The sequence below is a fragment of the Chrysochloris asiatica genome, unplaced genomic scaffold, assembly GCF_000296735.1.
Source record: "Chrysochloris asiatica unplaced genomic scaffold, ChrAsi1.0 scaffold00015, whole genome shotgun sequence".
NCBI classification, from domain to species: Eukaryota; Metazoa; Chordata; class Mammalia; order Afrosoricida; family Chrysochloridae; genus Chrysochloris; species Chrysochloris asiatica.
The window spans coordinates 31,158,308-31,171,215 of NW_006408533.1; the positions used below are offsets into that span (position 1 = coordinate 31,158,308).

Genomic DNA, 12,908 nt, shown 5'->3' on the forward strand with positions numbered 1-12,908 from the left:
AGACCCCTTTGTTCCACTGGCATCCACATGTGCATCACAAAGAGAAAAGGCCAAGGGAGGTGTGACTGGTACAGTCCTTAGCTCCCAGCACCTGGCAGCCCACAGGCCAGCAGCCCCAGGAAGTTGGGACCCCCTCCCACAGGTGCTCAACTGGCCTCCTATATGGAAATCTCTGTCCAGAAGCCCCTGTGATATTATGACAATAGGTCCAGCATTTTGAAAGTCTGTGTGTGCGCACATGCGCATATGTGAGCCCCAATGTGCAATTTCCGGAAGAGCTCTCTCTACCTTTCTGATGCAGAACATCAGAGAAACACAGACAAGAACTTAGTTATGGAGTGTGGAGGGCAAGACTATGCCCTGGCTCCATCTCTGACTTGCTTGCTGTGTGGACAGGAACACTTTCTTCACTGCCATGGGTCTCAATTGGCCCACTGTTGATCGGGGACAATAATGTTCTCCCCCCACTGACTGGCAGAACTATGTACATCTGAGGAAATCACGGATCCGGAAGGGCTTCAGAAAGTACAGGCACTTGTGGAGCAGATCTTGGACATGCCGAGATGTCTTGGCTATTGTGGCCCCCATGCCAGCCTTAATGACAACAGTGGGTTACAGAAACCAGGCCTGAGGATGGGACTACAGGACTAAGGCTGTGCAAATCCATGGTCAGAGGAATATTAACTTCCAGGATCGTGGTGGGGAGAAGCCTTCTGCGTACTCCGTGACAGTCACAGCCACTGATCACTTCATACCCCCATCTACTGCCCCTCACTGCCTTGAGCTCAGACCCCTGGGCAAAGTGGACAGAACCCTATCACCTCAAAGCTGCTGACAATCGTTGTCCTCAGGGATCAGAAGCTGGGAGACCTGACAGAGGGTCCCCATGGACCAAGCAGGTGCAGCTCTGCCCCTCTACACTCTGAATCCGTCCAGAGTCTTGGCAGACTCACTCCCTGCCCCCTTACCCTGCCAGACTGACTGGAGAGGTGTGGCAGTGCCTGGGACTTAGAAAGAGGGAGGAGGTGGGCTAACTGGCAAGAGGAGAGGACTGCAGAGATGGGGGGCTAGAAAGCAGTGGGGACCAACTTTCTTCCTTTGGAACTGAAGTAAACATAGTGTCCTGTCTGATGCGTTTCTGGGAAGATGGTCCAAAGGTTAAGGATCTTCGGAAGTTAATGAGCAGGGCAAGGGGTACAAATTTCCCATCTCACCAGAGTCTCCTTAATGGTCAACTTGGAGTCCTTGTAAGAGCCTGTGTGGGCTAAGGTCAGAGGAGTTGGCCAGTACGCCTCCTTGTACAAGGCTTCCTGCTGGCACCTCCACGGCGAGTCCTATGTCACAGAGAAGAGTCTCAGTGTACAGGGTGGGTGTGTCCTGAAACATCTGCATGGTCTTGGAGGCCCACTTCACACCAAGAACAGCGACAATATTGATTTCTTACCTGTCAGCTTTGAGCTAGGCATTGGGCTAATGATTTGAAGCTACAGAAATAAGGCGTGAGGGTTGCTAAGGTTAAGGAGGCCTGGTGGCACAGCAGTGAAGTGCTCAGCTGCTGAGAAATTGATGGTTTTAACCCATATGGCAACTCTGTGGAGAAAGGTCCAGCAATCTGTTTCTGTGAGGATGAGTCAAGAAAACCAAAAGCAGATCTCCTCTTGTCCCTTGGGGTCGCTGTAAGTGGGAACTGACTCAATGGCACCCAACAGCAGCAACATTGGACAGGGTGGGTGGGCTGTGCTGTGATATCAAACCATCCCCCAAATCACAGTGGTTGAAAACAATAAGGGCTCGATTCTCACCTGTCACAGCTTTGCAAGGAGTTTGCTCATTGTAGTTCTTCAGGGACCTACCATCTCTTAGGTTGCGGTTAGTAGGCCAGAGGGAAGAGAGTCTCCCGTTAGTAATATTAGCCCACTGACCAGAACTAGCCATATGCACCACTCACCTGCAAGGGGCCAGACAGTGCAAACGGGAAGCTGGAAGCATTTGGGAACCACCCTACTGACTTCACAGTTGGTCTCCGAGATGTCACAGAGACTAGCGGTATCAGGGCACAAACCAGTGTATGGGAAATCATGTAGGGTCAGCAACAGAGGTAGGTGAGCAGGGGTGCTCTGGGAATGGGACACATGAATGGGGCAACTGGTCCAATCTTGGGAAGGCTTCCTAGAGAAGGGGACTTGGCCATGGAAATGAGGACAGAGAAGCTGGGAGGTAAGAAAGCATTTTAAGCAGAAGGGATGGTCTAAACAAAGACCAGGAGGCCAGATACAGCATGTGTTTAAGCAGGTGAAAGAGTTTCGTGAAAGCTGTTAGAGGTGACAGGAGGGTGTGGGCAGTTCAGACACCAGGGTGGATGACAGAAGGGGATCAGGGTGCTGGCCTCCTTGTACTATCTGGCCACTTTCTCCAGACCCAGGATACTCTGGGGCTGAGGTTTCCACTTGGGGACACTGGACTCTCGGAGTTCCCCCAGTGGGTCCCATGGTGACCTCAATGAGGAACACCCAGAGAGCTGATGCATGCACATCTGGGCCACAGGCTCTGAGACAGGACCCTAGGATTCCAAATAGGTTCTCCAAGTGATGCCCCACACCCCCAACTTTATGAACATTTTAAATCTCCAGGCCCTACCTGGAGATGAAAATGAGCACTTGGTTGTAGAGGTAGTTGGGGCTGAGTTTTCATGTATGTCTTCTTATCCAGAGTGGATGACAGCCAGGGCCAGATGAGTGCTCAGATCATACCATCCCCAGAGCCTTTGGGCTGGAAGAGGCCTTAGTCCTGGGCACCTAAGTCCAGCATCCCTTCCTCCCCCAACAGTAAGCCCCTTAGACTTCTGGGGCTCTTTATCATCCTAAAAGTACCTTTATACCTGTGATCACAGGTACTTCTCACTAAAAGTTATGAAGAAGGTAAGAAGTATCTTCCTGTTAAAGTGAGGAAAAACTCCCAGGTAGAAAAGTGATCTGGCTGGGGTCACACATGTTTAGTAACAACTTGCTCTGTGCTCCCCTCTCCCCCTGTCATAGTTTATGCACTAAAAAGAGAAAGGCATGATCTGACAACACAAGGGTACAGGATTATTTGAGACTGGAACTCCCAGAGCTTTTCTGGATTTTGACCCTTCTTTCCCAAGACTTTCCTCTTTCCCAAGTCCTGTCTGCATAGGCCTCCAAGGGTCTGAAGAGTATTCAGGAGGGCCACTGTAAGGTACTTACCTCTGCCAAAGGCAGCCAGGTCTGTTAAGGAGGAATAAGAGGAAGATGGGGAGCAAGAGAGAAGACACAAGGAGGGGAACGTTGAGGAGGCAGAAGGGTCTAGCAAGTACCGATTAAGGAAGAATGGCAGAGAGAAGGTCAATGAAGGAAGGATGGGAGGTTCCGAGGTGAATCTGCTATCATCTGCAAATTTATACTATTAAAATATGATACCCAGGCCAGAGACCCTCTTGGTCCTATTTCATGGGAGTTGAGGTTACCAAAGGAAGATGAAGAGTGCTGAGTTCAGAAGAGGAAAGTTTTTTCTGGAAAGGTCTTGGCTCCTCCATCCATAGACATTCCTAATCCTCAGAGTTGCCCATGGCAGCAGGGAACACTTCCTGAGGGGCATTTTTACCTAAGGAATGTCCCAGCAGGGATGGCTACTAGTCTGGAGACAGGGAACCTGTTTCCTCCACTAGGTGGAGGTGGAACTTGAGCTCTAAGGCACTTTCCACCCATAAATCCTGCAATTCTACCTGGAAAAATAGCGAAACCTAGACAAAGGTGGGGGAGGCACAGCCTGTACTAGAGGGTTCTGTCTCTGAAGAAATCTCATCAATGTTAATCCTGGATCCAATGCACTATCTCACCCCACTACCAATCTCAGTGGTGGCCTCACCAGCATCCAGGGTGTGTCTTACAAACATCAGTGGACACTGACAGCAAGAAGAAATGCCCAAATACTGCTCCCCTGCAGGTTGGTTGCCTGAACTGACCACCCAGGTAACCTTGTCCTCTTCTGGTATCTTGACCCCCCACCCCCTACCCCACATACACACCTCAGCTCAGGTGGTGGGAGGTTTGGGGCAGTTTTCATGGCCACCTTCTGCCCATCATGGACACACTACTTGACCAGCATAGGGGTCTCCTGGCCTCTTGGGAATCACCAGATGGCCTCCCATCTAGGCCAATTCTGACACCCCGAAGTTTCAAATTCTCATTTTTCTCAGTAAGGTTTCTGGATGCAACATGACCTGCTAACCAACCTGCCAAAAACGAGACATGTCTGCCCTGTGTAAATCAAATGTGAACCAGGTTTATCTGCCGAATTTTACTTAACCAATTCCCATGCCTTCCTGTATCTCACCATGACACAAAAACTCATGTATAGACAAGTAAATGCTGAACAAGTAAGGAACGAACATTGAACAGTTTTAATGACCAAAACAAAATCATGGTTTCAAAGGGTCACACTACACATGTGGGACGGAAAAGAGTTGAACGCATTTCACTATCTCTCCACTCAGTGATTTTAAACCACTAGAAAAAAAAGAAATGTTCTTAATGCTCAATGGGCAATATTACAACTGTAATTCAAAAATTAAGCTGTAGTAACCCACATTCTTAGCAATTTCTGCATTCCCAAATAAGGACCCTGGTGTTATTGGTAGCTGTTTGAGTTGGTTCCAACTCATAGCGGTCTTGTACGGGGTTTCCAAGGCTGTAAATCTTTAAGGGAGTAAAAAGCCTCACCTTTCTCTTGCAAAGCACCTGGTAGGCAGTGCAGTACTTGTTCTACAAAGCCACCGTCAGTGGCTCAATTTGTTTCTGTTGTCATCAGAAATTAGTAACCTGTCCAGAGTGAAGGAGATTTCAAACACAAGTGCTGCTGGACGGGAGAGACTTAGTCAGACAGATGTCTACGATGTGTCCTATCATCATGGACCATAAAAAATCAGTATCATTGCCTAGCTGTAAGCCAAGAACTTTACCCAGCACCACAAACACATAAATGTAAAATCACAGGAAAGTAGGCTTAAAAAACACACACACACACACACACACAAAAAAAAAAAACCCATGATTGCTTCCCACTACATTCTCCATTTTGTTTAATGAGACAGTTTTCTGAAGGGAAAAATAACCAGCTATTTCAAAATAAGTTTTATGTTTGGGGCCAGTCTTCAGTAGTTGATGTAAAACTAAGGTCTGGAGTTTCAACTAGCAACTACTTGAATGTGACAACCATCTGGCACATCCACTGAAAAGCTGATGTCGTCTAAGTGTCCAAGCAAATGAGTCACAAGCGCAGGGACAAGGGTGAGGCAAGACTTCTAGGTCAGGAGGCCAGCTCTTGGGGCCCTGCAGGGGGTGTCTACAAGTGAGCACATCTTAGAATTCTGCACCCCAGGTGCCTCAGTCCACTCTTGGTGCTGTAGTCCCAGGCATAGCCCCTTTGAGAATGACAAGAGCATACTTTCTAAAGTACAGCTCTACAGCCAGGGGGCGGGTTTGTGTCAGTGGCTGTATATTCTTGAGTGCTTCAGTGTACATCCAAAAAACACAAGAGGGAATGGAAGCAAATGCTGTTGAATGATGATGCATGGAGGGAACTGTAGTCACTGCAATGAAACGAAATACGGTAAAACGAATGTAAACTATCATCCAATTCACAATAAAAACTAAAATTAAAAAAAAAAAAAAAAGCTCTCTTCCCATTACGTCAAGTCGATCCTGACTCACCGTATAAGACAGAGTAGACCTGCTCCTTAGGGTTTCTGAGGCTGTAATTTTCACAGAAGCAGAAACCCTCAACCCTCATTTTTCTCCTCTGGAGCAACTGGTGGGTTTGAACCACCTACTTGGTGGTTAGCAGCTCAATGCGTAACTATGCCACCGGGACTCCTTGCAGCCCTATTAAAAGCTGGGGGCACTGGGTGCATCTAGCCAGGAAAGCACTGTGGGGTAGCTGGAAATGGAATGGAAAAATAACCATCTACTATTTCAAAATAAGTTTTACAGTTGGCTCAGAACCAACAGCAGACAAATTTAAAGGATAAGTGCCAAGTGCCTTATTGTTCAACCCACCATACACATACGGGATGGGTCAGAGAGGTGATGAGATCTGAAAATGTCTGAAGGTCTGACGTGAGGGCAAGAGAGTAGCCCTAGCCTGCACTGCTCCAGGCTTAACCAGATCAATGGGCAAGGTTACTAGGAGGCCAACGTCAGCTCAATGTCTAACACACTGAAAACACAGCCTTCCAATAGCAGTGTGGGCTTGCCCACAATGGGCAGGGCTGGAACAGGTCCCTGGGAAGGGCTGGGGAGAGGCTGAAGGATCACTTGTTGGTGATTCCTGCTGGAGGTGGGAAGGACCAGCTGAGCTTTAAGGCCCCTTCTGAGTAAAAATCTATCAGTTGATGACATTTGCTTTCATGCTCCAGAAGCAATCATTCATTCTAGAGTTAGAAACACAATGACAGCTGTGCGCCACCTGGTACGACATGAACGACAGTCTTTCTGATGACTGAGGAAGAGGATGTGAGGCTAGACCGGTCTGTGGGTTTCCCTTTTGTGGTCAAGGATTCTTCCCTCAGCTTTAAAGAACTGAGATATTCAGACACAGCCCAGGGAAGGGAGAAGCAGTTGGAGGTTGACCGCCTTGTGAAGGAACTGACGAAATGACCACAAGAAACGAGCCATGTCTCGGGACCAAGGTCCTGAGTGTGGCAGGAGCTTGGGGAACAGGTATGACAGAGTCCCACAGTCAGGCCCTGCAGACACATCTACAGAGACCCCTCACTCGGTGCCCTGCACCTGCCAGCCCTTCACTAATCCCAGCGTGTCCCCCAAAGTAGGGAGAAGAGGAAGAGGTGCTTTTCATTGAGACCAAAGTTCCTCCTCCACCTCTTCAAAGGTGTTAGACTTCCTTCTCTGACGAGCCAGGTACCACTGAGAGCCCCTGTGTGGTGGGTGTGGAACACGCACAAGTTCACCTTCAATGCTATGCAGGGCACAGGGCAGGCCTTGGTCCAGAAACCTAGCTGCAGGACCTGTCACCGTTTCTGAAACGTGCTGCCTATGCTATGGAAGCACACAAATTGTGTCCAGCAAAGGCTCAAGCTACTGGGCTCACTGGTCTACCTACTGCCTTTTCCTAGAGACTACAGCAGAGCTGCCACGTTCGTAACTATCTCAGCAAGTTTACAGCACGTTTCCTGACTAGTGCCTCTCACAGGAACCAGAGACTCCAGAGCGAAGCACGAGTCTCCGTGAGAACACATTTACTGACCACCATGATGTTGTCACATAAACATCAGGCATTATGGTCTACAACGACTTTAACTACAGAAATCCTTGACAAGAAGTGTCATAGCCTCTAAATCAAGCTCTTAACCAGCTACAACAAAAGTCTGATTTTATTGTTATAGTTTCTACAGGCCAAATACAATATAAATATTATAAACTTTCAAATTAACAGGTAATCATTTCCTTTAAGATATACATACTTGTCACTCAAAATTTTCACATTCTAGGATTTCAATAATTGCATCCTTCTCAAAGAAAACAGCACAGGAAGTATTTTCTGTCAAGAAATCATTGCTGCCAAACCAACCATTTACATGTCCAGGGCTTCTAGTTTCCCCCACACAGAATGGGGCAGAGAATGGAGAACTGACGAGGCAGGGCTCTGGGACAGGTCCAGTCTAAGGTGGACACTGGGGTCACCAACATGTGGAGGGTGAGCAGAGACGATCTCCACCAGAGCTCTGGAGCAGGTCTGTGAGGCAGAAGTCTTCTGTTCCACTGGAGAAATGCAGAAAGAGCAACTACATATTTCCAAAAGTTGACGGCTCATCCAGGAGATTGGAGAAGAAATGATCACTCCTCCAGCTCTAAGCTCTCAGTGACTGCTATGACATTCTTTGGTAAGTGTCCGTGGGCTCTCCATACACAAGAGAAACATTATGCAAGCTGGACAAAGAAAATCAATTCTAAGCCAACAGAATGATGAATATGATGCTGGAAGTCAACTGGATAATTCCTGGAGGAAACAACATGAGCAAGAAGATGGCAACAGAACAAAGCAACAGTACAGGCGGGCTTGGTAATGAAATGGATGCATTGTTGACAGAAGGCACGTGGCTACTGAAAAATAACGCCAAACTTCAGTATGTCTCCTACCCTGACCCAATTTCCATAGACATGTGTTTGTGCAAGTATACTAACCTCATAGGGAATACAGAACCATCCAGTCCTCAGACTCTTTTGACAGCCTGCAGCTACCCAACATGGTATCTACTGAGGAGCTGAGTGAGAGATGGGGCGCTGGGAGGAGGACCAGAGAGGGGTGGAGAGGGCAATGAAGCAGGGAGGGTAAAGCCCACCCACATGCTCCACCCCAGGCCTGGGATTCTCGTCACAGACGTCACCGTGGACGGATGGTTGTTCCCTGAGCCCACAATGGGTGGAGACAAACCTGTCACCACCTCCACAGTTCACAACAACCAGGACTGAACGGTCACATTCCAGACAAGGACTCACTTTTCTTGTCAGCCAGCAGTGAGTAGAGACCAAGGACCTGCGATCCGACAGTCATCTCCTGACTGACTCAGCACTCCGGCCCCTCTGAGGGAGAGAATGCAGTTCCTTGAAGCTGGTGTCTCTCCCCACTTTTGAGAAATTCAGACACTTGCAAAGTCAGTATGTTTTACTTTGGAAGAAATCAAACGGGGTTCCAAAGTGAGACTTCTACATGACTCCCCAAGTTGTTCGGTCTGGCCCTGGAGCCTTCACATTTCCACAAAACCAGAGAGAAATGGAGAGCACACATCCCGGAGTCTTGTGACAAGGCCAGCGAGTCATCACCTGGGAGGAGCACTGTCCCCAAGTGGACCGTACAAAGTTTCACTTGTTGGATGGCACAGAGAGTTCCAAGGAAGTCTTACGGGCCGATTACACGCACACACGCACACACACACGCACACACGCGCACACGCACAAGCAGCAGTTACCTAGTGCCTCCAATGTGCACACCAGCCACTACTCTTGGCTGAACTGAGCTCTGCAGTGAAACGGAGCTAAGTTCCTTGTGCAACAGCAAAGTTCAATGTAAACAGTAACAGTAACAGATTTTCCATGGGCCTCAGTGTACTATCGAATGTGGTCCAAATAGTGCACTTCTGGATAGAGACAGTTAACAAGAAGAGCCAGGAAACTTCTCCCATCTTGGAGGCAGTGGTCAGGATGCTTTACAAACTGGGTGGCCTGAGAGATCTGATCCCGGTATTCAGCATACTGCTTACTTAGTGGCATAGATTCAAGAGCACTCAGAGCCTAAAAGACACAGAACGTAAGAGAGTTAGCAAGAGTCGCGGAGCTAGATTTCTACACATGGCACAGTGTAACTGGATCTTGGCTGGAGACCCGAGAAGAACTGGAAACAGGCGTACGGAAGACAGGTCCTGAAGCACCACACCCAGAAGGATACAGTAACTTACACTGTTCAGGGCGCTGCAGCTTCCCCCATACACCCACCCATTCTGCCCTCTTGCCCTGAGCCCTTCTCCAGCCCCTCCCCAGAGCCCCTGCATTGGTCAGGCTGCCGACTTCCTCCCAGGCCTTGTCCTCCTTCTCCCCAGTGCCACCTACTGAGTCCTCCCCAACAGATCAAGCCCCAGCGACAGGGGGAACCTCTGTTCCTGGAGCCCCAGCTGGACTCACAGTCAGCAAGACCTCTTGGTTCTGAACTGCTTCACAAGACCAGCTGTATCTAACCGAGGGAGACCTCTTTGATGTGCTGTTCAATTTGTTCTTAGGTTACAAAATAATGTCATCTTCAATGGTCCAACTGAACTAGATTCTAAAGACACTAGTTGGTAAGTGCTGCTGATTGTAAGCAACCAAGTCATTCATTCAGTAAACAGGCACCAGATTATGTTTCATCTGGCAAATGGGGTAGAAAAGATGAAAGAAACGGATTCCATGCTGTTCCTTCAGAGGAGCCTCCCCCACCCCCCTGCTTCCTGTCCATTTTTTCTACCTCCACATAGAAGAAGAGAAGACTAACTGGAAAAAACAACTAACAAAAACCTTGAAGGTACAGCTCCCGCTTCTCCAGGGCTGTGAACCTGTCCTGGCGTCTTGGGACATACTGCCACCATGGCAGCCCTCACACCTTCCCTTCATTAATGAGAAACAATGCACTAGGGAAAAGTTATTAATCCAACACTGTGTGATTCGAGACAAGTTACTTAGTCTCTCTCTGTCTGCATTTCCTCAGCTATAAACAGAGGACAATAATGTTGCTGTTTGTTGGTAAGTGCTGTTGAGTCGGTTCTGACTCACAGTGACCCTGTGTATGGTTTCTGAGGAGCAGCTGGTGGATTTGAACCATAGTTTCTATATTATAGAGGTGGTGTGCACATGGGTAACACACTTGGCTGCCAACAGTAATATTGGAGGTTGAGGTTTGAGTCCACCCAGAGGCACCTTGGAAGAAAGTTCTGGTGATCTACTTCCAAAATCTCAAACCACTGAAAATGCTATGGCGCACAGTTCTACTCGAACACACACAGGGGTCCACCAGGAGCCAGAGTCTACTTGGTGGTAAACATTCCAGGGCTGTTATAAGGTTCAATGAATGAAAACATGAACAGAGCCTGGTGGGTAGTAAGCACTCGAGAATGCTGGCCATGGTTTTATATTGTATAATGTTGTACTGGGTCAGCCTGTTTACAGGTAGAAAACAGAGTTACAGGAATGACCATTAGCTTGTGGCTGAAATGATATCTTACAGCTACCTTCTTGTCCATGTGAGGTTACACCAACATCAACCAACAAAGGTCAATCTCTAGACTCACAAAACAGGGAAACCTTGTTGGTTTCAAGTTCAAGCTCACTTCCATCGACCACAATTCTGACCACATCTTCTATACCATTCTCCAACCCTTAGGATGGGGCAGGTCAATGTCCATTCACTTTCAGCAGAGTGGAATCCAATCCTAGACCATAGAGTCCTCTACAGAGACAGTCATAGTGCTCAAAGCTAATGCCTAGGAGACACAATGCACAGTTGGACGCAGGCACATACTGGACTCATTTTCCATTAAGTTGAAGCTGCTAAGGTGAATGAAGAAAAGACCAGGGGGCAGCCACCATACTCCACCTCCTAGAGAAGGTTTGGTGGAAAACTTCTAAGCTTTAATTGTAACGCTGTTTTACTGACCTGCTGAGCTTTCAGACTCAGGTGTATCTCAGAGCCAGGCTTCAGCCGGATCTGCTCATCGGTAGGAACCTGAACTGCAAGGAAGGCAGCCATACTTCGGGCGACCACTCGGAACCTTAGACATGAGAAGCAGGGCAGAAAAAGTTAAGTTACTACCAGGTAAGCCATTTCAAATTGCACACCATTGTTTTCTATGAGAAAACAGCACAGCTACCGTAATTGTTAACGTCTCCAGGAAAATCTTAAGTACCATCAAGAAGGAGCACGATCTTCCTTCCGTGCATCCTATCTAAACACTGGATGCGTAACTCAGATCCAAAAATAAAGGAACCTGACTCAGGTAAAAGACACGCCTAATGGAAGTGAAACAATCAGAGTCCTGCTCGATCCTACCATAAATAAAATAACTTCATGTGAACTGGCTTGGATTGGGTGGTTCTCAAAGTTGTAACAATAGTCCACAAGAATGCCCACATCTGAACGTATGGGAACTCCCAACACTAAAAAGGACTTGAAAAGAAAACCATGATCTACGAGGGGGCTTTCAAAACTTCGTGAAAAATTCCATTATCTTTTCATTCCGTTTTCCCACTAACTTCTGAAGCCCTTCTGTACATAATTATTGTTAAAATAAAATGGGAGACTAATGGACAACTTTTTTCATGCTTTGGGATTTTTAGCAACAAAAACCTCATTTCGTATTATTTACCCTTCCTACTGCCTGATCTTATCCTGACAACTTGCCAGTTCTCATTCCCTGAGCTCACCTAACGTCACCCAAGGCCAAAAACAAATCCAGTATGGCAGGTTAATAAATGAAAAATGTAAAAGAGATATTACTAAAACAATCACTGTTTGAACCTGAAAAATCCCTGCAGGCCACTTCTAAATCAAAGCCCCTACTCACGTATCACAACCCTGAGGCAGGTGCAGAGGCTGGAGGTGTTTCCTAAGAGCAGTGGCGGGGCTTCCTTACCTGTTTGACAAGGGTGACTTCCGGCCCAACCCGATTGCCCCCAGAATGCCAGAGTTGAGCCTCTCCTCAGCCACCAGGCTCTGCCGGTTCTGAAGCATGAGCAGAATCCGAATGACAGATTCCGTCACGACCGAGTCGTTCTGGGCTGTCTGAATCAGGGACAGCTGCAGGACCTGGTACCACCACAGGAACAGTTTTGCCTCTTCCTGCACAGAGCTGGGGGCAGGCACGGGACAGAAAGAAAGTTAGAAGGGGTGTTTTTCCTGAAAGTCTGTAGCTGAGTGTCAAGGCTAAGGGAGCATTTAGCACTTTGAAAGCGTAGGCTTAGAGGCAGTGTTAACAGAGAAACGGACTGTAATGGCCGCTTACTCTCCACCAAACCCTCTGTGTTGTTGTTAAGTGTCGTCAAGTCGGTTCCGACACATAGCGACCCTATACAGGGTTTCCGAGGAGTGACTGGTGAGCCTGAACCACCAATCTTGCAGTTCAAATGGCTTTACAGTCTGGCGCATAATCCACAGCACCACACCAGGACTCCAAACCCTTTGTAGGGCCTTTATATTCTTCCTCTTAACAATAATCCTATGAGATAGGTGGTATTATTGCTACTTAACTGATATATAAACTGAAGACTGGTGCTTCAAAATGCTGTCTTTAGGACGTAAAACCCTCTCAGAAAACTAGACTGTAGAAAGTAAGATTCTACAACAAGCTG

General features: G+C 47.7%; 1 protein-coding gene across 1 annotated transcript in view; it reads right to left on the reverse strand.

Moving 5' to 3' along the window:
• Positions 1-9,143: 9,143 nt before the first annotated feature.
• The window catches only part of EPG5 (ectopic P-granules autophagy protein 5 homolog (C. elegans)), a 115,603-nt gene continuing 111,838 nt past the window's right edge, over positions 9,144-12,908 (reverse strand). The window contains exons 42-44 of the mRNA XM_006835102.1: positions 12,194-12,409; positions 11,218-11,332; positions 9,144-9,326 (exon numbers count right to left, since the gene is read on the reverse strand). Coding sequence (XP_006835165.1) covers positions 9,144-9,326; positions 11,218-11,332; positions 12,194-12,409 — 514 coding nt within the window. The remainder of the gene's footprint in view (positions 9,327-11,217; positions 11,333-12,193; positions 12,410-12,908) is intronic.